This window comes from Aquila chrysaetos, chromosome 17, assembly GCF_900496995.4.
Source record: "Aquila chrysaetos chrysaetos chromosome 17, bAquChr1.4, whole genome shotgun sequence".
Classification (NCBI taxonomy): Eukaryota; Metazoa; Chordata; class Aves; order Accipitriformes; family Accipitridae; genus Aquila; species Aquila chrysaetos.
In genome coordinates, this window is record NC_044020.1 from 20,973,667 (window position 1) to 21,000,270 (window position 26,604).

At 43.4% G+C, this 26,604-nt stretch overlaps 1 protein-coding gene across 2 annotated transcripts in view; it reads right to left on the reverse strand.

The window, feature by feature from the left end:
* Positions 1-9,015: 9,015 nt before the first annotated feature.
* TEAD4 (TEA domain transcription factor 4) overlaps positions 9,016-26,604 on the reverse strand; it is a 59,827-nt gene continuing 42,238 nt past the window's right edge. For both annotated transcript variants that reach the window (XM_030040680.2, XM_030040681.2), the window contains 5 exons: positions 25,737-25,867; positions 24,580-24,753; positions 13,582-13,722; positions 11,956-12,108; positions 9,016-9,251 (listed from right to left, as the gene is read on the reverse strand). In XM_030040680.2, coding sequence (XP_029896540.1) covers positions 9,138-9,251; positions 11,956-12,108; positions 13,582-13,722; positions 24,580-24,753; positions 25,737-25,867 — 713 coding nt within the window. In that variant the 3' untranslated portion in view covers positions 9,016-9,137. The remainder of the gene's footprint in view (positions 9,252-11,955; positions 12,109-13,581; positions 13,723-24,579; positions 24,754-25,736; positions 25,868-26,604) is intronic.

Consider the following 26,604-nt stretch of genomic DNA (forward strand, 5'->3'; position numbering starts at 1 on the left):
CCAATTTCAGGTGAAGGAACAGCATGGCAACAGTACTGAGTACTGTGGGGAAATTAGGGAGGTTGAAAATGAAAGTCGGTGCTTCTCTTTTTGGCTGAAAGAGATCATTTATATAGACTCTCTAGCTTTGCTATATTCAGGTTCTTCCCATCATTATTGCTATATTGCCCACTTGAAGGAGGAGAGTGGGGTGCTTTTCTTTAATGATGCACTGCTTATTTTCCTCAGAATGAGCACCAGTACTTTGTGGCTCATTTAAGAGGCCAAAAATGGTATGGATCACAGATCTGGAGTCTTGACTAGTTGCTGAATCAACATGTTAATTTACCCAAATGCAGGCAGAACATGGCCGCCAATGTAGTAGATCTGGATCTGGTGTCCAAGAGGAGGATTGCCCAAAGAAGCAGACCTTTGCAAGGTGTAGGACACGCCGTGATGGGAGGAGAAGCTGCTCTTGGGGCCCTGAATGCACTAATAGGCCCCAGGTGCCCTGACTAGCTTTACCTGGGGTTTCCATCTGTGCACCCACTGCTCATTAGCCCAGGAGCTTTATCTGTGTTCAGGGCTGGGCACTCCAGCCGTTGTCTGAACTATGTTGTAGGTCTGTCTGTGTCTAGTCCTGGACTGACTTCAGCCCTGGCTCATTACATGGCCTTTGTCTGACAGTGACTGGACTGCCAGTGGAACCTTTTGCAACCCTTGCTCTGCTCACCTGTTTAGATGCTATGGGGCCATACCCCAGTCTGTGAGGTTACTGGCAGAGCTGTGGTCAACCTAAGCTTCTGGCTAGCCTTCCTTGTAGAGTAGCCCTGCTCTTGCTGTTCCGTTACAAGCATGCCAGTTGGCTGCTGCCTTGCTGCTTGTTTTTGATGTAGACTGTGCTTGCAGGATTGGTGAAGCAGCATGACTCCCTGGCAGCTTCTTGGAGGCTCAGCACGTGTTCTCTCTGCCTCTGCTACAGCTTTAGAGCAAGTTTCAGGGTGTTCTCACCTGTCTGAATAATTTCTTATTCTTTGCTGTCACCACTCAAGTTTTTCAACTCCTTCATCTGGTCCAAGATGTCAAAGAACCAAGGAAAAATGAGCTGGATAATGGGGAAGAAAAAGTCACTGGGAAACCATTGCACCAAAGGCTAAAGCATGTATGTAATACTCAAGGAAATAATGATCCTTGGGTCTAGATATTGAAGAAGATTTAAATTCAGTCCCTACCTCTGCCTCTAGGCCTACCTACATGTTTTCTTTGTTGGCAATGTCAGCTTAAGAAGTTCCCACCCCCTCATCACAGATAAATGAATGAATTCAAATGAACTTGTCTTACCTGAAGTGTTTCTTTTGGCTTTGAAGTGAAGATGAAGGGAGGGCTCCTGTCCTACCTAGTTCTGTGTTGCTCAGACCCATGGTCTGTTTTGTCTTATCTCAGAAAACTATCTTTAAGTGGAATCATTTCAGTAATCGAGTTTGACATGATTCCACAAGCAGATGTAGCTGCACAATTGACGGCTGGTAAACTGAAGCGTGTGGGTTAGAAAAGAAAGGAGCCACAGTTAAATGGAAACTTGAGCTGCTTTCTTATAAAGAAAACATGGATATTTAGATCCCAGTTTTGTCACTTTATCTTCTAATGCCTCAGTGTTGTCGCTGTAAAGTGATCAGGGGAATCAGCTTTTGCTGTTTTGTCCTTTGATTTTACAGCAAGTCCTCACAGGCTAAGGTTAATCTTTCTAGCATTTCTGCCCCAAGAGAAATTACACTTGTAAGACACTCTGATATCCTCATTTATTGTTGGTTGTTTAGAGTTCAATTTAGCCTTTACTCTTGAAACTAGGCTAGCTTTTTTTTAACATATGCTGCTGTTTGGTGTTTTCTTTCCTTTATTTTCAGCAAAATTGCGGCTGGCTCTTAGTTCTGATGTACTGTCTGGTTTCTGCTGGTGAAATTCCAAGAAAGGAAGCCTTGGGGACAGAGATCTACAGTCCTTTTGCTCTTTCAAGTATTTTTGCATGGATATCACCCAGTCTGCAAGGGGACAGAAGCCTTTTTGTCCAGATCAAAATTTCCAGTACTCCTTTTGACTCACAGCTTTATTAAATCTTCTTCACCTGGTAGCCTCCATAGAAGTGAGCTCTCCCAGACGTGAATTTTCTGTTGGTTTCTCCACTGAGTTTGAAAGGAGGTAGATGTCTCTTGCTGACCCTGGTTATTGAAACCAAGGAGCTGTGAACTCCAAGAGCAAGAGTAGAGAGGACCAATGCCAGAGAAGAGGCTTTTGTTGCTACTAACTGAAAAAAAGACCTGCATGAGTATCCCTAAATCAACTGGCCTAAGATTTCATCTGTTCTTCAGCCTGTTGGCTTGTATTCATTGCTTTGATAACATCTTAATGGGCTAATGTGGTTTTATTCATGATCAGCTGATGGACTAGAGTAGACTTCTAGGGCTCATCTCCTTTAGGACTACTCCACAGGGTTTGCTGTACCAGTGTAAACCTGCAGTGGATGCATGCAAGGCACCAGGCTCATTGTGGTTTAAGCCCAGCCAGCAAGTAAGCACCATGCAGCTGCTCACTTGTTTCCCCCTCACCCAGTGGGATGGGAGAGAGAATCGGGGGGGGGGGGGGGGGGGAGTAAAACTCATGGGTTGAGATAAGAACAGTTTAACAGGACAGAAAGGAAGAAACTAATAATGATAATAATAACAGTAAAAAAATGACAATAATAATAAAAGAATTGGAATATACAAAACAAATAATGCACAATGCAGTTGCTCACCACTCACTGGCTGATGCCCAGTTAGTTCCCAAGCAGTGATCCACTGTCCCTGGGCCAAGTCCCCCCAGTTTACGTACTCGGCATGACGTCACATGGTATGGAATATACCTTTGGCCAGTTTGGGTCAGCTGTCCTGGCTGTGTCCCCTCCCAACTTCTTGTGCCCCTCCAGCCTTTTTGCTGGCTGGGCATCAGAAGCTGAAAAATCCTTGGCTTGGTATAAACACTCCTTAGCAACAACTGAAAACATCAGTGTGTTATCAACATTCTTCTCATAACCAAAACCTCATAAATCCAAAACATAGCACTATACCAGCTACTAGAAAGAAAATTAACTCTATGCCAGCCAAAACCAGGACACTTATGTTTGCAGAAGAGTACTAATACAAGTCACAAGCAATTTTCCATTGCTAGGGACTAAACACTGCGCTTTGTCTGTACAGGCTTCCATTTCAAAACATATTCGTTGTCTGTGTTGGCCAAAAATACTTTTCCAAAGAGTCAGTCTTTTTTCTCATTAGTGAGGTTTTATTTGATTTGTTTTCTGCTCTGCACATGGTTCAGAGATCAGGAAGGAAATTGCGTAGGGCTGAAATAGGCAGGTGCATGCATCAGTAATGGACTGTAGCCACTTGATGCCGTTCATACCTATGTAGCTGACTGTGGGGGCTGGCTGGTTTGCAGAGAAGTAGTTAATTTGGTCCTGGATGGTTTGGTCACCTTGCTGTGGCTAGCAATGACACCAGATGGGCAAAAGCTTGCATGGATTTTTCATGTGTAGCACAGAACAGCAGGCATATCGACATGCTCTGTTTTCTAGGTGTTTAAAGTACTTGGCTTGTCTTTCTCCAAGCTTGACTGATGCTGGTTCCCAGCCATACAGAGCTTATGGAAAGCTGTTGGCATCTGTGTTCTGTGTTGCTGTTTGGAAGTCAGTTCTTGAAGGCATATTTTGTCTTGGAGAGAGTAGCTACAGCAGGAACTTTGTGCACAGGAAGAAAGTGTCGATTTTGCTTAATACGTGCAAAAAGGGCTTCTGTCTTTTACTAGCCACTTTTGGCTCCTGCACAGAGGTTAACAGCACTAGCCCTACACAGTCCTTAAAAGCAGCCTCTGAGAGTGCAGGGTCTGCAAGATTGGGGGGAAAATACTTAATTATATATAAAAAACAAATGGAGCCCTTTTCCCATAACAAGAACCAAACCATCTTTCTCCAGCTCTGACTTCATGGCATCAACTTTGCTATCCTCCTTACCCACATCCTTTCCTTCCCATGCTTCAAAGCACAGGTTATGACCTAGACGCAGACCATGAGCAGCAAAGTGCAGCATGCGTGGCAGAGGCAGTATCATGTCAGCTGCTCCACAGTAATGTCTGGTGAAGACTCATCCTTGTGAGGGACCTCCTACATGAAAATAGAAACCTGCACTTGGACAGTTAAAACAGATCAACTGGCGTGCAATAGCTTAATGAGGAAGTAAGTCAATTAGTCCCCCTTCCACATCAAATTGATTGTCCAGGCCCACTGGGACTCCAGCAGTGCAGGGCTATGTGCTGTAAGGCTAGTCCTGGTGCAGCTTGTGCTTACTGGAGCACCAAAATTGGAGGTCCCCACTGACTGGAAGCTAGCCAACGTTATTCCAATCTAAAAGAAGGGCATGAGGGAAGACTCAGGAAACTATAGACCTGTTAGTCTAACCTCAGAACCTGGAAAAATTATTAAGATCATACTGGATGCTATTGAAAGGCATTTAAAGAGCAATGCAATTGTCAGGCACAGTCAACATGGGTTCACAAAGGGAAAGTCCTCTCTAACTGATTTAATATCCTTCTATGATAAAGTCACCCACCTAGTGGGTGAAGGGAAGGTGGTGGATGTAGTTTTTCTGTATTTTAGTAAGACTTTTGATACTGAGAGATGAGCAGGCTCATAGTGTGCTGGGTGAAGAAGTAGCTGAAGGACAGGGCTCAAAGGGTTGTAGTGAATGGGGCTACATCTGGCTGGTGGTCAGTCACCAGTGGTGTTCCTCAGGGCCAGTTCTGTTCAATATTTTTATCAATGCTCTGGATGCAGGAGTTGAACGCACCATTAGCAAGTTTGCTGGTGATACCAAACTGGGAGGTGCTGTTGACTCTCTGGAGGGACAAGAGGCCTTGCAGTGGGCTCTGGATAGATTAAAGCATTGGGCAATCATCAATGAGATGAAATTTAACGAGAACAAATGCCGGACTGGGGAGCAGCCCTGCAGAAAGGGGTCTGGGGGGCTGGTCGGCAGCAGGCTCAATGTGAGCCAGCGGTGTGTGCCCTGGCAGCCGAGAGGGCAAACCCCATCCTGGGGGGCATCCAACACAGCCTGGCCAGCCGGTCGAAAGAGGGGATTATCCCGCTGTATTCAGCGTTGGTGCGGCCCCACCTGCAGTACTGTGCGCAGTTCTGGGCCCCACCATGTAAGAAGGACGTGAAGGTCCTTGAATGCGTCCAGAGGAGGGCAGCCAAGCTGGTGACGGGGCTGGAAGGCATGTCCTGTGAGGAGCGGCCGAGGACTCTGGGTTTGTCTGGTTTGGAGAAAAGGAGGCAGAGGGGCGACCTCATTGCTCTCTACAGCTTCCTGAGGAGGGGACGTGGAGAGGGAGGTGCTGAGCTCTTCTCCCTGGGATCCAGTGAGAGGACGCGTGGGAATGGTTCAAAGCTGCGTCAGGGAGGTTCAGACTTGATGTTAGGAAACATTTCTTTACTGAGAGGGTGGTCAAACCCTGGAACAGGCTTCCTGGAGAGGTGGTCAATGCCCCCTGCCTGTCGGTGTTCAAGAGGCATTTGGACAATGCCCTTAACAACATGCTTTAACTTTTGTTCAGTCCTGAAGTGCTCAGGCAGTTGGACTAGATGATCTTTGTAGTCCCTTCCAACTGGAACTGTTCTATTCTGTTCTGTTCTATTCTATTCTATATTCTATTTTAAAATTGTATCTGCATATGAAGCATATTCAGCAGGGCTTTACAAGTAGCCTCTATTCTGGTCTTCTGTTTGAAATCTGTTGAAATGGAAATCCTCAGGATTCCTCACGTGCTAGGCCAAATAAAACACCCTTTTTAGGGCCTGGCATCACCTCTTCCACGGATATCAAAATCTTCATCCTCCAGTGTATGTCTCCATTTCACTGAGTGGGTAGCACCACGAGACTTTTGACTGACTCATGTTCATCTCTGTCACTGAAGTTCTGTATTTGCGCGTCTGTCCTTTGATAATTAGTTCCAACAGGCTGTCCAGTTTTGGATCATGTACCTCCCAGGCACTGATTATCTTTCCCATAATTTACCTTTCACTTGCCATCTTTATCTTTTTCTTTTAAGGACATCTTAAATTATATTTCAAATCATTCTTAGTATTTATTCTCCCAGTTCAAGCCTAGTGTTTCAATGATGTTCAAGTCGTTCAACTTCTCTATACATACTCATCTTGCAAAAATCTCCTTTAGTCCTATCTGCAGATTAATTTACCCTGCTGCTTTCTCTCTCCTCCTGACCACTGATGATGTTAAGAGAATGGGTCTATACTCATCTTTTTCAGTACACACCTTCCCCTCAGTTAACACAGTCATCTGTCATCTTTGTTAAAGGTCTTTTTAGTTGTTTGCTTTTCATCTAAGTGCTGACAGCCACACCAATGTGAACTCATGCTCCAGACAAAAATTTTTAGGGGGTCCCATATCAAAATTTTACTATAATAAACTTGTTTAACTCACTTGATTTGTAAGTTAGATTTTAATAGTTCATTCTTTACTGTTTCTTGAATATTAATTCCTTGTGAGGAATCAACTGACCCAGCTGCAACACAAAGTCAAAAAAGATTGTATTGAGTCCTAAGGTCATAAACTGTTATGAACCTAGAGGCAGCATTATAGGCTTGAATAAGTTTTACACAGGTTTTGGAAAACAGTTCAGAGAAAGAAACTCCATACTATCAGCCAGCAACGAGCCAGAGAAATACTAAAGATTTAAGTCATTGAGGAAGAAACCTGCATGTTTCTCTACACTTATGAGCTAGCAAAGAACAACTGCTCTCAATACCAGCTTCAAAATAAAACCATGATGATTCCAAGGCATCAGCAGATTCCTCCTCAGAAGTATTGCACAGAGTGGTTAAAGCTACCATTATCTAGCTAAGTTCAGTGTTTACCAGAACTTGTTTAAAGCTGGGTAAGAGAAAGCACAGCTAGCATAACACACAAGGAAGCTCCTGAACACAACCAAGAAGAAGAGCTAGTGAAAAATTAAGATTGTTGAAACAAGCATCTAAAGAAGCAGATTGCCCAAAGCATCTTGTGGGAAAAAGCTAAGGAGCCTGAGAAGTGAAAGCTGAAAGTTGATGTGAAAGATGCTGGTACTTTCTCTGAGCATAATGAAGAGTTTGGAGGAGATAAAACTGACTATGATACCAGATTATGTTTTAAAAATAAATTACTGTTCCAGTAAGTGAATATTCCATCCCTTCTTCCCTCTCCCACCCCCCTCCTCCCACCCCCAATGTAATATACCAAGTAGAAGTGATACTGATGGTACACTGGAAGGTGACTGGCTGAGCATTTTTCATGAATTTCAGTGAGAGGATGGGGAATATTCAACCATACTTGTGAAAAAGCCCAGTGGAGCCTTAGACCTTCAAGTACTCAAAGGATTAATCTGAGTCCATAAAACATGGGAAGAACATTCTGTAGGAGTGGAAGATTTAAACTTTAAAGGGAGTTGAGATTTAAATGTGCAGGAAACAATATCATGAGTCCGTGAGAAGACTCCTTGAGTACCTTGTAAATGAGTACAACTTACAACTTCAAATACAGAAATGAAACATTTTAAAGGACAGGAAGATGGTTAGGAAGCTGGAGGAGATATGTACATCTCACAGGCCTCTACATATGCTGTGGGAAGAGTTGTACGGTATCTTCATGGAATCCACAGAGCCCTTTAACCAGCAGACTGAAAGCTGTAGAAGGGAGCACCAACAAGTTCATAAATTCTTGAAAGAAGTCATTTCATCTGTGTGTGGCTGAAGCTCTTACCTTGTGCCGTTCTAATAAACCCTTCATTTCTGACAGTATCTCAGATTCCTCAAGTACCCACAAGTTCTTTTCTCTGTGCCAAAAACACAAGGATGGAAACATCTGAAATAGGTGAGGTGTTTCCTAAGGTGTTCTGATGCACTGTGGAAAGAGGAGATGTAACACCATATATCCAAATCTGTGCCATGGGACTGTGCCTGGCCACCCAATAAATTGCCCATTCAGTGGCTGCCAGAGCATGACGCAACCCACCTCTTCCCTCAGAGTAGCAAGAATGGCTGGATCTTTCCCCACATCAGCAGCACTGTGGGAACCAAGATTATCGCCTCTCAGTGACTCTTGAGTAAACAACCTCAGTTTACAAGCAAAGCAGAGACACTGATTGCCTTAGAAACATGGAAAGCTAACCTCTTTTCACTATTCTCTCTCATCCAGATGGCATTCTTTGCAATACTTGTGCTCCTCGCTGTCTGCAACTAATGGGTGGGACACTTTGATTTCGGTAAACAATTATTTTGCTGGTGTGCAAAAAAAGAGCAAAGTCTAGCTCCCTGAGCAGCGCTAACTGTGCAGGGAGAACAGAAGCAAAAAGCAGCAATAATTATACCCAATTTTCTAAGCGTAACTTCATTTAATGGGTAAAAGAAAGGTTGGTCTCTCACTATCATGCACAGAAGAGGGAAACACTACCCAGCCTCTAACAGAAGGAAGGCTGAAGGAGCCTGTGACTGCACACCTGCTAAGGTGGACAGCTAGACAGGCAGATATGTAGGTTGTATGTGCAATCTCTATACACATGCATATGTCCACATATGTCTTAACTGACATCCATATAAATGTACGGTAAGCATGTCTGTGCATGTGTTGACCTACAAATGAATGTATATGAGTGCACACACTCAGACCAGATGTAGCATGAACATTTTCAACCTGTGCGTATGTAGTCAAACTTGTGGAAGCTGCTGCCATTGCCCCACCTGTACGCTCAGGTGCATACCGCTCCTTTTTTGTGTATGAGAACACCCTGTGTGTGCTCTGTGGGAAATACATTCCAGAGGATGCTGTTTGTGGTGAAACGCTCAAGCAGTTATTTGCCTGCTTCTTTGACTCCAAGTCTTTTTCCCATTCGCACAAACCTGGAGATGCAAACTTATTTGACCCTGTCAATCACAAAACAGCTCAGAGTTGCTTTTCTGAAAATACACAATATCTGCAGTTTATTTTTCAGTTTGGTATGAGGGGCAGGGGTTGTTCAAGCACAGGCTTTTTTCTTAGACATGCATCCCATGGACGACTCAGGGCAGAGAGTCTCTAGTCCTTCACCAGCCGGTAGATGTGATGCTGGGCACCATGGTCACTAGTTGACACCTCAAAAACATATGCTATGCACAGCAAGGTCTCCTGTGTGTCCCTGTTTGTCACAACCTAGACAGAAAAGGAGAAGAAGCTGAGATGGCAACTGCTGTTCCTCTGCTTACATATTCCAACACATTTAACATAGGGCAAAAAGTCCGTAATAGGCAAAGAACAGAGAAGTACAGGAACGATACACAGCTCAGCCACCGCAACCCTCAGTTTATGTGCCCACACACCCAAGCAAAACACTTTCACAGCATTGGGACTACAATGCAGTGAAGAGACAGGGAGGTGCGCAGAGTCCACTGGGAAGAAAAGAAAGCTGTGACCAAGCAATGACCACGTAAGTGGAAGCAGGTCCACTAGGTCCTCTATTCCTCACCCCCTGGTGTTGCAGATTTCAGCAGAGAGAAGGTGTTTCACAGAAAATCTGTTTTTGCTCTGTTTGTTGGGTATAGAGAGGCCACCTGTGGTACATCCACTCCTGCTTACGTATCTGTTGATATATCACAGCCGTGAACAGTTCTTTCCCTCCATCTGCTCCTGCTTGTCAGTGGTAGACACAGACCATGAGGATTATAGAGTATAACTCATTTTACAGGAGACTTATAGGTTTGACTCCATTACGCCTCCCATTCCATACACTGTAGATGTCAGGAGAAGGATGGCTACTACACCCATGCATTCTTACAGAAGCTCCTTTTTTTCCATTTCTTTTTCTATGGGCCTTCAGGAACCTTAGCTTCTCTGCAATATGAGTCAGTGTCACCAAGCATGGTGATGAACAGTGTTGTCCTAGTTTCAGAAGCATGCACTGCCTACACTACACGGCAGGGACAAGTGAAATGTTGCACCCAGAGCTCCTAGCTCCTTCCCTCTCTCTGTCACTGCACAACTTTGCACATTCTTGTCATCTGAGTTTGTGCCATAGCTAAAGCTTCAAGCCGTTCTCTCCTGCTGGAGGAGATACATTTTTATCAGCAGTAGCACCAGCTCTATTACAGAAGAAAAACATACCAGCTGGAGGCTTGAACTGTACCAAAGCCCAACTGTTCTTGTGAAAACAGAAAGAAAATAGCTGTTTTCAAACTTGCTTATTAATTTTAGCAGCCTGATTTTGGTCTACTCTGTTTTCTTTTCTTACTTCTTGATTGGGTTTGCAGCTGAACTAACCCTTCTCCTTTCTTCTGCAGGCCATCGTGAGTTATACACACCCAGGTGTGGCAAGGCACCAGAGCCTTTTCTGGAAAATGGGCTGTGAAATCTTGGAGGGCTAGATCCAGAGCAACGTGCAAAGCAAGATGAATCATGCTTGTGAGATTAGGGGTATCTAAGCTCATGAAAGGGTCTAGAAAAAATGTAATCAGACTTGCCTCAGAAGTTTGGTAGTGGGGACTGAGGACTAGCAGCACCCCTTGCATTAAGCATGATCATTTTTTAGCTCCCCAGTGGGGAGCGGGGGGTGGAAGATGCTCAGTCTGCTGCTCAGGGAGCAGGACTGCAAGGCAATACATAAAAGGCTGTGCCAGTACCCACATGAGACATGCCCCTCTGTGACAGGAGGTAAGGGAAGGACATGAGATTACTCAAAACATAAAGCCCCAGAGGAAGTATAACTATATGACAACTTTGTTCGTAAAATTTATAGCAAGCGCTGGCCTGACTGAGGAATGAAACATACAGAAAGTAGTTACCGTGTTCTTCAGTATGGATTACAGCACACAGGCCTTCCATCTCTCTGTCCCTGCCTCCTTCATGCTTTTGCTCATCTAAAAAACCTCTTAGCATTTATACTCCTCTTTTCTTCCAGATACTAAAGATCTTAGTACAAACATGAAAGAGTACAGCCTCCTAAAGCCCTGTGAGGTATATTATTAACCCTGTGTTTTACAGCTGAGGTACCTGAGTCACAGAGCAGTGAAATGAGTTGCCTGAATTCCCACAAGATCTCTAGAGAATGGAATGAAGACCACTTGATTTCACTCTTTCATACAGCTGCTAGCATCTCTTCTACTTACCCAACCTCAGGTTCTTTGGGCGAAGATCTGTGACGCATCTTGTAGAGGCGAGCACAGAACTCAGTCCATTAGGAAAATCCACCTTTTAAGCTGTCTTTGCCCTCTTCCCAAATTTCGGCTGCATCCGAGCCTGGAAAGGCTCCTGGTACAACATAGACGCTAATGCAAATCTAGTTGCTGTAGCCTTGTAGTACTGCCCTACCTAGAGGTTGCAGTGATTCATGAAGGTGTCATAGAGCTTCCCCCAACATGTCCCTTCCTTTACGTGCCTCCGTATTCTTTCCAGGTTCAGGATGGTCCTGAGGAAACAACTTTTTTTTTTTTTTTTCCTCCTACCTGGCCAGTGAAGAACTCTTCCCATGACAAAATTAACAGTGCTCTTGGTTTTTTTTACCTTGCAAAAAGGGCCAGGGCACAGAATGGACCTCAACGTTTGTCCAATAGTGGAATGAGCATTTCCTTCACTGACTTTTGCATCCTTCTCCTTCCTTTGTCTCTCTGCCTCATGAGTTCTCCCTTTATCTTTCTTTTTTTCTCTCTCTTACTCACGTCTCTCAAATTCTTCTGCTGCTTCTCTGCATGAGTTACTACCTCTAGAGCTCCATAAATGGTCTTGATGTGCAATACACGTGAGAGATACCAAGTTCAATTACATGCTGAGCTGTAAAAGGAAATCTGCTTTGACTCACAACAGTGAACTCCTGCATGGGGCTCACATGTTTCCAAGCTCCAACGAAAACAGTTGAAAGTCCCACCTGTAAGATAGTAAAGTTCTCCAGCACACTGTTCATCATATACTTCTCAGGAAGGTGCTTGAGTTTATGAATGAAGTTTATCATGTATTCGCAGAGAGGGGAACGGTGAATGCGATAGGAATAGTGTCCATTTTCATAGCGTGCATACTCTGTCTGCAATGCAAAACACAAAAGGGGCACATGGGGCTAATGTTGTCACATTAGTAGCATTAATCACATAAAGGGATTCAGAACAGAAAAATTACAATGGCATTTTCAAGTCATTTTTCTAACAGTAATGAGCTGATTAATCATTCTTCTACAGTACTTCGCACCAAGGTCAGTCTCCTTGAGTCCTCTAATTTCTTCAGCTTGATTTCTTTTTACTTTAGAACAGTGGGTTCCAGCTTACGAGCAGCAAACTGCCAAGGAGCTGTGAAAGGTAACTAAGAGGAGCAGACCAATTGTCAGCTATACTACGGTCTGCATCTCTACTGGAAAAATATTAGGTGTGAATAAACTGAACAAGTTAAAACTACTGCTTTAGCAAGTCCAGGAAGCCCCTAGTAATGATGGTAATTGTATGCTCAGGATACTTCACAGCTGGAAAGGACTAACGCCTTCTGGTACCTGTGAGAGAAAGAACATAGTATCTCTGCTCCCCCTTAGGAGAGGGTCTGGCCAATGTTACACAGAGGGATTTTTTTGTTCACATTCACATCTTAGCTGCTGTATATTTCATCTGCCTTTGAACAGAACAGGCTGGATTCTATCATTTCACAGCAGACCCTTAACTGCCCATTACCTCCTTTCACCCCCAAGAGCTTGGTCTCCTTTCATGTGCACCATGACACCTTTCTTTGGCCTATCTATCCCATCATGCAAACACACAACCGGACTTCAGGCATGTCTATCATATGACTGGAGACAGGTCTTGGGGAAGGATGTAACTTGAACTGACTGCTGACAGGAGAACAACTGCTGTTCTGCACACAGGCACTCCTCCTGCACCTAAAGGCTCCTTGAGAAAGAGAGCAGCAGGAAGCAGGTCAGAGCAGCTCTCTTTGCACCTGAATGTGGCACCAGAAAGAATTTCTTCATTGTCGGATACATGCATAATTATGCAGCTCCAGTGTTGCCCAAGATGTAAGTGTACAAGCACTAAATAAAGCCCCACAAAACCAGAAGACTATAGCCTGTAAATTATTACAGTCTATTAATTAATAGCTGTAGTCTATAAATGATCTGTTTAAAAACACTGATGAGAGTGAGGTGTTGCCTATTTGTCTTCACCCTTCTGGACTACAAAACAAGGGTCCAGGTTTCCTAGCTTTTCTTTGCTCCTCAAAAAACCCCAGAGAATCACCAGAGCTGAGAGTCTTACATATTCACATGTCTTCAGAAACTGAGATTTAAGGAAACAATAGCAAACACTACCGGATCTTCAATGAAGTCCTGAGACAAGGCCATGTTGCAGGCTGGAGCAATCTTATACCTGCGTATCTCAGAAATAATGATCTATGGCATCCATCTCCCCAACAACAAGCATGGGATATATTTTGCCTTGATATATATGCAGGATGCAAATACTTGAAGAGACGAAACAGCAGCCAGAGAGAACCTTGCACGCAGGTGTCTGCTCCCTACCTCCACTTTCTCCACCACCTGCTTTCCAAAGGAACACACTTTGGTGGAACAGGTAATGACCATGTTTTCTGGGCTCTCATATTGGCTGGAAACGCCATAGAAAGACCTGGATTCATCTTCAATATTGGTGTTCAAATCAGCCTGCCAAAAAAAAAAAAGGGGGGAAGAAAAATAGATGGTTATCAATAGATGGTTGTGGTGTTTTTTCACAATTACCTTGCATAGCCAAGATTGTAAGGCACTGGAGTGTCCAGAGCTCCTTAAGCAGATGAATGCGCATCAAGCAAGCAGTGAAATCTGAAGATTATGCACTAAAATCCAGTTCCGACTTCAGAAAATGGTGGTGGGGATTTGCATAGACATTGGGGAAATCTGGTGGAATATCGTCTTAACATTAAAAACATGACACAGCCCCTTGCCTTAGCTGATATTTACCGTAACTGCACAGTGCCAGTACAGCATGGAGGTATTCACAAAGCATGTGGAGAGCAGACAGGAGGGCACTGTAGAGACAGAGCAATGCAACAGACAGGCTAGACTGGGCTGCCTCACTAAGGTGGAAAAATAAAGGTACAGAAACTGTAATAAAGCTTTTCCACACTGAATTCATAGGTAAGGGGAAAGAGACAGAGCAGAGAGAAGGCGTGTGTGAGTACACACACGCATTAGGCTCGGGTACTATGCTATGAAGAATGTAAGTAGACAGGATCGCAATGTAAGGAATATAGGTTGCTGATGGATCCAGCCCAGTTCCACGTGAATACAAACCCATCTCCATTAGCAGCCACAGTTTTCAAATGTGGGTGCCTAAGGTTGGCCAACTGAAGCCTCATGTTGGGATCCAACTCCTAAAACTCCTGGTTGTCTGAAGTTCCCACCAGGGGTCATTCAAACCCCGCGCAGGAAAAGAAGAGGCGGCTGCCTTAAGCTCGGAAAACACAACAGGGGTGTGGGAATGCCCAGCTCGGCTTCCTCCCTTTCAAAACTAAAAGGGTAGAGCTGCTCTGTACTCCACAAGCCCAGGTGCTAGCTTACATCAGCAGAAAAGCAATGACCAGTTTCCATAGGCTACTTCAGACTATTGCATTCTTCCCGCTGAACTGAGGGAAACAGGAAACTGAACAAAGTGTATTCCTGCTCTAGAGGATACGGTGTGAGTAGGACTGCATTAGATGCCATTCCAGCATAGTTTTCTTAGCCGATGTCAGGGAAAGTTTTTTATTCGAGATCTAGAGCAGCGCTTGGGACAAGCAATGCTAGCCTTGGAACCGGACCACTCAATAATGAATCCCCCTTTTCTTTGCCATACAAAATACCTGTCTCTGCCATGGGATAATACTGTTAGCTTATTTCTCTTAAGTAGCAATTTCACAAGAGGTTTAAGTCAATCTAGGAAGTGCCAGTCCAGCCTTCTCCCCATCTGTAGCCACACAAGCTTGCTGCTGCCTTTGTGCCACCATTAGCCATTGCACGACTCTGTGGTTAGCCAGATGAGAGAGCTGATCCCATCCAAGACAAATTTTATTGTGGTTTTGGTGAGTTAGTTTTCAATCAGACAAGAAAGCTCACTTGGATCTCCACAAAGCTGCAGGGGCTGGAAGAGGTGAGAACGCACACAAAAGCTGAGGGCACAAAGACTGCCTACTTTGATGGCAACACATGCTCAGGTTGGCTTGAGCCTCTTGGGAAACTGCACCTCCCAAGTTGTAGTTTGATAACACCAGGCTGGTCCTGACACCAAGAGAGAGCGGTCTCACTGTCCCAGAGCAGTTTGTGCCTCCCCATTCCTCCTGTACGGACACAAATGTTTCTGTAGCTGTATTACAAGACTCACTGAGGAACTGCTCAGCTAGTTCTCGGTGGGATCGGCTCCCTGACCTGATTCAGAAGCACTTGTGTGTGTTCAGACAAAAAACTTGTGTTGGGAGGATGGGCAGCAATAGGGAAACCAGAAGGCAGGATTGCTGCTTCTAGTGAATTCTGGGTTTGAGTAACTATGGCAGTAACTAGGAACCTGCTAGAAGCCACGCTTTGTTGTCATTCCTTTCAAGTTAAAAAGTTTTGCCCCTGGACAGTTAGGCTGAGCCATCTCTGTACCACAACATTCACCAGCAGCTCCCATTGCACAGAGTTGTTGTCACAGAAGAATTCATCATTTTGCCAACAGTGATGTCAAAAGCACTAGCAGTAAAAGCAGCTGTGTAATAATGTGCAGTGTTTCCATTCAATCCAGTTCCCATGGCTGTTAACTTGCCACTTGAGGTGTGTGAAGGAGGAGGTGGTAAAGGACATAAAATAAACCATCCTCCCGTTTATTTCAGAAAATTCAGTTCCATTTTCCACTTAGCACAACACTCGGGCATTGCTGCCACTGTGCCATTGTGCACACATACTTCCACCTAGAGGAAAACTACCATCTGCATTAAATGATGCCACAGAAGATCCAAGCAAATGAACCAATAACATCCAATTACCATAGGTTTTTCATGAAGTACAGTGGGCAATGCATCTCCTGGGCTATCTCCTAGACTAGCAGTTGTAGCATTCAGATAATTCTAGCAGGACGAAGATTCAGTCCAGGCAAGATGACAGAATGCTTCAATGTTCACATCAACACTGGCAGCATTAGGGATGGACATACAGCTTTCACTCTGCCCTTAATGGACAGCATAACAGCATGATATTTAAATACACGACCACTCCTCAAAATGACTGTGTTGTTTCACACAGTTTCTACAAAAATCCTTAACAGTTGTAACATTTTCACCACAGATTACGGATGAAAGAAAGTCCATCTGTCAGAATGGCTTGCCTTCTCTATGACTCCCCCTCTTAAGTAGAATCCCTCCCTCTGAATTAGTCACAGATATTCAACCCTTGTGAATATGCTTGGCCCTACATGCATACTACATTCATACCAGTTTACACCAGCTGTGCACTCATACCTTTATGTTTTCCTAAATTTGTCATCTCCTGCATACTATATATTCAAGAGCATCCTCCGATTTATCAGGAGATAGTCATACAAAGCCGGCAATTATTTTATTCTCATATTTGCTTCTCCTCAGAAGATAGCTTCACAAAACAATTTATTCAGCTGAATAGGTTCCTGACTTCTCTTAACAACTTATCCCTTTTTGCCCCCATAGTTTTCTGCCTCCTCACTGAGTTGAAAACAAATTTGGGCACACATGTTAGAATATATGAGTAAAACAATTTGGATTTAAAACCTCTTTAAAAATTATTTTACATCATTCACATTTGCACCACTGAGGTAGTGATAACTTTTGCACAAGACTTGGAAACAACAGCTGGAGGAAGATTGGAAGCTTTTACATTATCATGACCATCTAAATGACTGTAGTGCAGTGTTATGCTCTGATGGTTTGTCTATACCAGCCAGAGTAGCATATGTGGGCAAATCCAGGCTACTTTAACCTGACAGCACAGGTATTAATAGGAACAAGGCACAGGCATTACAGACTTTACAGACTTAGTTATAATTCACGTTGCCAAGTGAATTATTATGGTCATGCTGAAGTCCTTGCTATCAAATTTTCCCCACTATAGCTATGCAGCTACTTTGTTTGCCCCACAAATGTACATGTATTAGCGAGTAGCAATGCTACTCTGTTTGGGTTTAGGTTTTTATTGAGTTACTGTAACAGTCATTTACATGTCAATGCAACTAACTGTATTGTTTATTTGACCCATACTCCAGCTGTCTGAATAAACATTAATTCCTTCCCTTCTCCAAAGAGGAACTAGACTAGGAGTCCTTCACAATATTGTTCAGCTATTTCCCTTGGGGGTGATAAACACAATGTATGGACCCAGTTCCGCTTTTCCAAAGAAACTGTCCCACTGAGTCAAAAGAACAAAGGGTCAAGGCTACTGAAGCTTGGTTGGATCACTGCTACATAAACATAGCAGAGGTTCTCACTGCAGAACCAGGCAAACATTTTCAGGGTCTCACTAGTAAAGTTAAGGTTACACTCCCCTGAACTCTTAATGGCAAATTAAGAAATAAGTGCAGTCAATATGAGGCAAAGGAGAAAGGTGCTAGTTCCACTTCATGAGAAAAGCTTCACTAGCCCTAAGAAGCCACTCTAGGGTGCCTCCACAATTTGGCAAGTCTCCCGTCAAAAGAGCAGACTAGAATTTCACAGCTAGTTAACATCTAATTAATCAACATTAAACTATTTGGCAGTAGGCAAAATTATGGTAACACTGTTTGAATTAAGCAGTCATTGCCATTCACTAACATTATGTACAATCAGGTTCCTGGAAGCCCTGCTGCAGTGAAGCAATGGGGTCATGTTGGAACTCCCTGACATTTACACTGCACTTTTTATTCTAAAGTACCCATATTATGGGCTAGGACAGTCAGACATGTCTTAGGGTGGTCAGTCAACAAGAGCTGTGCACCCAACTCCGGTCACCTCTGAAAATCTCAGCCCATAAACATACATACATGGAATTTCAGCAGCTCCAGGGAATGACACTAGCAGCTAGCTGAGGGCTCCAGTTCACATTTGCAGGAGAATGGAGCTGCAGCACCTCAGACAGATACTGCTGGCCTTACAGTTACAGCTTATTTACTTACTTACAGCTGCTGGTTCCCATCCTCTCGTGGAAGTTACTGCCCCCATACCAGAGATTATTTAGCACACACACATCTGCTCTTGAATTACTTGCAATCTGGTTTGTTCATGTCAAATGAAAATGGCAATGGTGTACATGAATACGAGACCAAAGAACCACTCAGGAGTGGAACTCCAACCTGTTAGCTTTCCCTGCTACGGAGACGATTACCTCCTGAAGGGAGACAAGGCAGAAAATTGAGGAAGAACACTGTTAGCTGCCATAGCCAAATTAACTTCTAAACATCAACGGGACACTGAGGTAAATCACTAATGGTTGCAGTTATGCTTCCCAGGATTGCACCAGGACAAAATCATACTGCACATCACAGGGTCTCTAATGACCAAAAGAGCTACTGCTTTTAACTTAACATCTAAAAATGCTACGGCCTCCATGCCTAGATTCCTTTGAGCTCCTCACAACACCTAGACCACATTGCGGATTTAGGGAAAGGACTCTTTCTTTCTCTTCACTTTCAGAGTTTCCTTCTCTAAAGAAAACATTATGTCAAAGCACACCCAATCCCGGGGTGAGCAGCCAAGGTGAGCAGAGAAAGGTCTGCTTTACTCTGTCCAGTACCTTCCAGCTCTCAAAGATACAAGGGAATAATAGTGACTATGACTTAAAGGAAATTCATCTTCCCAGCACTTCATCAAGTAGGAAGGCTAATCTTCACTTTATAGTCCAGGAATGCATGGACTTGTTGAATACATAACTGAAATGCGATTCTGACCTGGAGACTAGAGCCTAGGTGCCTCAGCTCCTCACTGGCAAATGCACTAGTATGTCCAACAACAAGTGAGATAACTCTTGAATATGTTCCTTACCCTAGCCTAGGCAGCCAAAGGAGACATAGTCAGGATTTAGGAAAGTCCATAGTCAGCGGGCTGAGTTGCCTTGCCCCCCAGGCTCCTACTAGCCACTGCTAGCAACAGGCTGGGACTGCGGCAGGGGCAGCAGCAGCATTCAGCTGGTTGGGTGGTGTCCAGCACTGAAACAGCTGTTCTCCATCTCTTCAAGGGCAAAGGTAGAAGATCAAATAGATGAGGCATATTACAAGCTAAATATGAGTTATGAGCCACTAACTGGACCATACTACTTTATCTGACAAAGTCAGGGTTCTTGCTTTCTGTCCAAGAAGTTCTAGATGCAAAAAACTGTGCACACTCCAGCGTAACAGCAATCTGATGTGTCTGGGATGCATTCAACTTACTGTGCAAGATCACCACAGATGACAGACTTGTCCATAGCTTTCCTGATGACTTCCAAATATGCTGAAACTACGATCACTGAGGTATCTATGATCTAGCACATCTCAGATATCTACATATTGCATGCAAGAGAGCTGATCTGCCTGTTTTGGGGTAAATATCTCAGATTTCCTCCTTTCCAGAGAAGTAAGCAGAATTTTTAAAAACCTATAAGACAAGATTTCCAGATGGAAGAGAAGGGATTTCTTCAGGGAAGGGCACAGTAACCCTCAACAAGCTAGTATTACTTCTTTTTTTTTTAAATCATATTGGCAGTCTGAGTCTCTTAGCAGCTCTGCCAAAACCAGCTCTGATGAGTGTGAGTGTACCACTCAACTTCTGCAACCCCAAGAAAGAAACACTTACAGAGAAGTTGGCATTGTGTACCGTCCTAACCATATACTAAGCCAAGATTTTTGTCTGATCTTTGGTGGGAGTGAGTTTCACAACTGATTACCGAGAAAGACCTCATTCCCACTAGGATGAGGCTGTGAATCCAAATTTCTCTGAAACTCTTCACAGAGGGAAATGTGACCTTTGAGAATCAGTCTTCAGCTTATCTGAGGCTTTGAAAACCAATGATTGGACAAGAGTCCACATGGCCTTAAATGCCATGAGAAACCACAGCTTGCAGATATCTTGCACACAGGTCCCACGTGGTCCGTGGAAAGGCATATGCTGAACAATTCTTCAAGAGCAGTCCAAAACTTGTGCTACTGCAGCTTCAGCCTCCAGGAAAGGGAGAGGGGGAGAGTTTCTGAGCTAACCAAAGATAGCGGAAGGCCTTGCCAGCAGTACAGGGAGCTGCAACTTAGCTAGCCCCCCAGGATTGTGTTATTTTGACACCTAGCAGACAGATTCCTCAGCAATTCAGTCTTTCAATCTGCTTTTTGCTGTCAACAATCTCTATACTGTTGAACACTGCGGGGAATAACTTTGGTGAAAGAAGTGCCACTGACAGAGTCCCCTTACATAAGGTAGCAACTGGTAGGAGGTGGTGCTGGTGACTGCAGGTGAAATTAATGGGCTGTCAGATCCATTCTCAGAAAAAATGTGCAAAGATCATAAAAATCTCTGTTGCTAGCTGCTGTCTTGTTTGCTGCCTCAGAAGAGGTGCCAAGGACAGAATGGACATGGAGACCAAATTACCATCTCCTTGCTCTCCAAGCAGTTTTTGCCAGGTCAGGATTGAAAGCATACAGTGGGCAGGGCAGGGTGCCGAGGAGAATTTGCGCTGCTGCTGTTTTGACTGGATTTGCTTGGGACAGGAGAGAAGCCAAGTGCAGGACAGCGGTCTCCAGCCCACCCCTTCGGCCCCTTCCACAAAACTATAATTCACTTACTGGAAAGAAAACACTCAGCGATTTGACTGGTTCAGCTTGCCTATCACCAAGGAGAAGAAATTACTACATATATTCATCATTGGCAGGAAAGGTCTCCCAAACAATTCTCCTGATCCACCTCTCTGCAGATGGCTGCTCTGGACAAAGTACTGCCTGTCCTGAATTCCCAGTTTGTCATTTTCCTTCTATCTTCCACCCAGAGTCTCACAACTTCTGAAAGCTTTAAGATGCAAGTGCACCATCCTACTAATGTGCAAAGCCCTGAAAACGCCTCTTCCCCTAACTATTAATAACGATGCATATAGGAGGAGTTCATGGGGAGAACCAAGTAACAGGTGGTAGAGATAATATTACACTGGAAAAGAGCAGAGCTGCCACTGCCCATGTGTTGGGAGGCTAATGTCTCACATTCATTGTCATGTGGTAGAATGCACTTGGAGCACTGAGAAATGTCACACAGATGTCATACACAACCTGCCAATCCAAGTCCAAGAATTAGTTCATTGTACCAAACTCCCAATGCCAAAATCAAGGAAGAATTGCAAACACTGCCTATGTTTCAAACCAATCAACTTTTAACTCTTAGCTATGGTGTAAGTAATTTAAAGCACCATTGAACAAACATGAACATCTCTTTCTCAGTCACACTAGGTCCTAAGTGCTATCAGTGATGTCAAGAAACCCCAACCCTGGTGTTTAAAGTCAGGCTTCTGGTGCACAACAGATCATCTGGTATAGTCAATGCTTAGTACAGTAATGGCAGGTTCCTGCCTCAGGTTCTTCAAGCTTAAAACTACATATATACAAAACCGACTTATTCAATGCCTTGATTTTTTAAGTCTTTGTCACCTGCAACCACCACTTCAATTCAGAACCTTTAAAAATTCAATCATATCTTTATGTCTCAAAACACCCTCTTCAAATATTTAACTCTACTCACCAAGTTTAAGGTTATTGGTAATTTGCTTTTGGATAATGCTTTTATCCTAACATGATGCTACAAATTCAACAGTGTAGTTGAATTGCTTTATCCAACACATCTTTGGACATCAACAGTGTATTTGTATAGCTGTCCAGAGCCATCAGGCAGCAAAATGAAAAAGCACCCTAGCATATACTGTTACAGAGGTATAAAAATGCAGAAGGGCATAAAAATCTCAGCTGAAATCCAGTTTTCTTCTGTTAAACTGTTTTTTTAAATCACATTGCCTTATCTGTGAAAAGTGTCTGGGGGGGGTGGGGAGCGTTGCACTACACTACACTACATCTATTGCAATACACCAAACTCAGGAATTCCCACGACACATGTTAGCATGGTGCATTACAGGCATGGCTCACATGCTGTGTTTAAGTATAAGACTGCATTACCACAATATTTCAGGCACGTTGAATACAAATTTTTGCAACAATAAGGTTTGGAGTTTTCCTCAAAAAGTCCAAATTTTCTGGAGCAAAAGGTTTTTTTGAACTGCTTTAGTTAATATTGCCTTAGAGATCCTAGCTGAAATCTTACAACAGGATTAATATAAGTACTCCTGTGAAACACAGCACAAATCATAAAAGTTCCCCAATCCTTTCTTTTCCAGAATATGACATCAGGAATGGTGTTTTCATCCCTGCTACTGTCTACACTGAGAAACAAATACAAGACCGAATGATTTACTTCTTAAAAGCCTTAGAAGCCTCCATTCAATCAATGACTTGACTTGTAAACTTTGCTTATTTGTAAGTGACAGCCTGTAATGTTTCCACCAATAAAACCTGATGTTAACTCCAGATGGGATTCAACAATGCAAGGCTACCAAAAAACGCAAAAAAGAATCAGAAAGTCAAAATATTAAACCAAGCCCAGAAATATCACTGTCATTATAAGTTTACAGATGCAGAGCCCCAGGACAGGATGTATACGTTGGTGTAAAGGTGTTTCAAATCCTATGTCACATCTCTTTGTGCAAGCCGAATTTCAGTGAGTTGATACCCTCTGGACACCAGACACCTCACGTGGACCCAGAGAGAGTCCAACTTGATGACATCCAACCCTGTAAATCCTTCAAAAGCCTAACTTAGGTTGGTCTGACATGATACATAGGCCACACTTACCCTTCTGATATTAAAAAACAAACACACACAATCCCCAAACCCAACCCTACAAGCGCAAAAGCACACTAACAGTTTCGATCAATAAAACCACAGTTGCACTAGATCACAATTTCATTATGATTTCTCTCTCCTTAATTCAAGGAATTCAGCGTTTTATTCTCTCTGCGTAACATCTCCCTCTAAGCTCTTCCTTTTGGGTCCTGAAACTCCCAAAGCACTTCAGAGTGACAGCACACGGGAGCCAGCGCTCTTCACCAGGATGTGAATTGTTTCCTGAGATCCCTACCCCACAGCAGGAAGCAGATCCCGCAGCTCCTACTTTTCCAAGGACTGTTTCTTAGAAGCTATCCCCTCTTCCTCTTTTTCCTTTCTTTTGTCACATCAGACTCCTGTTTCCTTTTCCAGACAGTTCTTAGGGCAATCAATACCCAGCTTTTGTCAAAGGATACCCTTCTCAGCAAGGCGCTGCTGTCGTTCCCAAGTATTTCTCTTCCACCCGAAACAGGGCTGGTCTTTTACTTTTTGTTTCAACCTTCCCAAACAGGCTTTGTTGTACTCTGACAGAGGCAAATCCCATGAGAAGCCTAGCTCAGTAGCGCACAGTCTGCGGGTAGTAAAATTATGTGTCTCCAAGAATCACCAGAAACTAACACTCTAAGCTCCAGACACTTGAACAGCAGACTCCCAGCCAACATTCTCCAGCTCAGTTCTGGAAAGGCTAGCCTTGGGACAGCTGGGAAGTTGCACCTCAAGGCATTTAAGTGAACTCCTCCTGAAAGCACCAGTTAAGAGGCTTTCTAGTGCCAGTTTGTATGAAGAGTAAGAGATATGAAAGCTCATTTCTCATCATCTCAGTCCTGACCTGGGGTTGAATTATAAGTGGTAAACTCAAGGTGAAAGGCTCCAAATCCCATTACACATTCCCTCAGCCATCTAGCACGCAACTGCCCCAAGCTGCTATTATTTTTAATCTTGTAATACCTCTGATAATATCGATCACCAAAACTATTTTGTTTGTACCCTGAAGCACAATGGCACAGTTTTTGCAAATTTCAGCTAACTCACAAAAATCCAAATTGAGTGAGGAGGCTTTTGTCAGGCTGATTTTGCCAACTTACCAGAAGTCATTTCAGTAATATATTATCAGCATAATCCAATTTCATTATATGTCTCTCTCATCTTTTGTCTGTCCTTGTGCCTCCAGTAAATATGCATCTGTAAATTATTAGTACTTGGATAACACAAAATGCAGCTAATGAGATAGGAGAAGAGATGGAAAAATGTTGCCTCTGACTGAGAAGTTACTCAACGCTGAGAAAAGTGAACACACATAAGAGTACGCAGAGAATAATTTCCTCTGAATTCTTCTCTTATACATAAATAAAAAAGGGCCCAAGTCACCAGTAGCAAATAAAATCTCCAGACACTAGTCAAGAACAACTCTACAGGTGACATTGTGAAAGATACATCTTGCTCCAGGCCAGAATGAGTGCCTTGTGCAGTCAAGAAAAGATCTCCAGTGACAGTCGTGGCTGTATTAAGTTGCCTGCACAGGGAAAACTCGGTGGGAGGCAGCAGTCTTTTAACAGCTAGCGAGGCCACTGCTTTTACAGTGAGAACTTCATAGCAAATGGGTACCCTACAAAGGGTCCTTCCCTTACCCAGAATTTGACAAGGAAGAAGGCATTAGCTGGCCCCCTTTCAAAGAGCTCCTTCAGGCCCCCTTTTTTCTCAGGGAACTTGTCATAGATCTGCCGGATATCCACTGCCTCGAGGTAGGGGTCATTGTAGCTGGGGCTTGACTGCCCAATGTGCACAAACAGGTGTTTGTTATACTGCAAGAAGAGGAAAAACATGGAATTAGGAAATCATTCAGTACTGTTCAGAACATACTGAACTTTCATGGTTCTTATACAGAAGACTACAGGAAGCCACTGAAGATTTGATAGCGCTTTCTAAAAAGGGCAGAAGTATTAGCAGAAATACCTCTGCTAATACCAGCTCATGCTGTTCTCTTTCCTATCAATACAACCATGCTTCTTGCTTCTTCTGAAACATTACTATGTTTTTTTTCCTATATTTACTCCTAAAACATTGCCTCATGCTGCTGCTATATAGTCTGAAATAACCTGAGATACAGAGTGTTACCTGTCACAGGTCACTCAGTCAAACATCAACCCTCTTGTCCTATGAAGAGCTGCCTGAAATCCCACAGCAAGGTACCAACCAAATACTATCATCTTTTTCTGAACTTTCCTATCTCAGACAGAGGAAATGTAACTGGCCCATCACCAATGTACGTCTCAAGATGCAGTATCACAAGGTTTAGTGAGACAGGCAAATATTACTACTCCTGCTTTATAGCACCTATGAAACCATGGAAATACATTGATGAAAATTCATCCCAGTTACCCCAAATTTAAGTTCCCAGCACACCAGAGAAATACGTGGCTTCATGTGATCTTACCATCATCTGATTCTGGGTCTATCCTCCAAGGCTGAACGGGACAGATAGAATAGCCCGGCAGGGGCTGTACCACTGTCTTATCACCTCAGTGCCTTGAGCTCTGGTATGTGAACATCCATGACCCTGGAAAGGGAGGCCAGAAGCACATGGCACAGAGCTGGCTATATCGCTATAGGCAATTCCATCCTCTAAGAGAAGGATATCTTATGTTTCCCCAAGATGGCTTTCTATTCTCAGAGCAATGAAGCAAGTATTTCCATACACATCTAGTAGTATAACATATCCATGATGAACGGGAGCTACCTGAAGACCAAAAATTAATGAGGGGTGGAAGTCAGGTGTGTATCTTACTGTATCTTGGTCTTGTTGTTGTTCCAAGAATGCAGAGAATTCTAACATCCAAAGTTTGGAGCTAGCAACCCTTCGTCCTTGCCAAGCTGGTGCTGATGGGGAAGGCGAGAGGCCAGTAGGAGACTCAAACCCTAAGCACACAGGATTTATATAACAAAATTTAGAAAGAGAAAAGTTGGTAATAGTTTTCCAGTAGAGCACCTGCTGTCAAAGCTGACTAATTACATTTTCTTATGACTTCAGTCATCATGCAAAAATACCATTCACAAGGTCCTCACTCTACCTGTGCTCTAAATGGCACTGTCAGGGTTGGTAATGATGTAAAAGACAATCTACCTGTTTTTGACACCAGAGAAAACACATTCGGCAACTTTAGGAGGACCTAGATTGAGCCATAAATGAGCAGTGAAATAAACTGCTTTAGTACCACAATGAAGCATCACCATTAACCTCTTAAAACGGGGACACTGAGAAGGAAAAGACATTTGTTGTTCCACTTAATGAGAAATTGGAAAGGTAATCATGTTATGATGGAAAATAGTGTTCTAGTACATGCAGCATGGTGGAAGAACAGCAGAGATACATAAACTTTTATTTTCTGCTGAGCCAGGAGGAAAAGAAACCCCCAAACAACCGACCTAAAACAGGAAAAAATGTTTTTTAAAATAAAAGAAAATTACAAAGCTTCAGCTCTCTCATTAAACGGATGGGAACGAGTGATAAGGGGAAATCACACAAAAATTAATTTGGGGTTCACTGAAATGTTTCAATAGGTAAAAATATTTTTTTTATATTTTTTAATCTTCTTAAAGTGTTGGCTATTTTTGAAGTTGGAATATAATTTCAAAGCAAGGAACTACATTTCCTT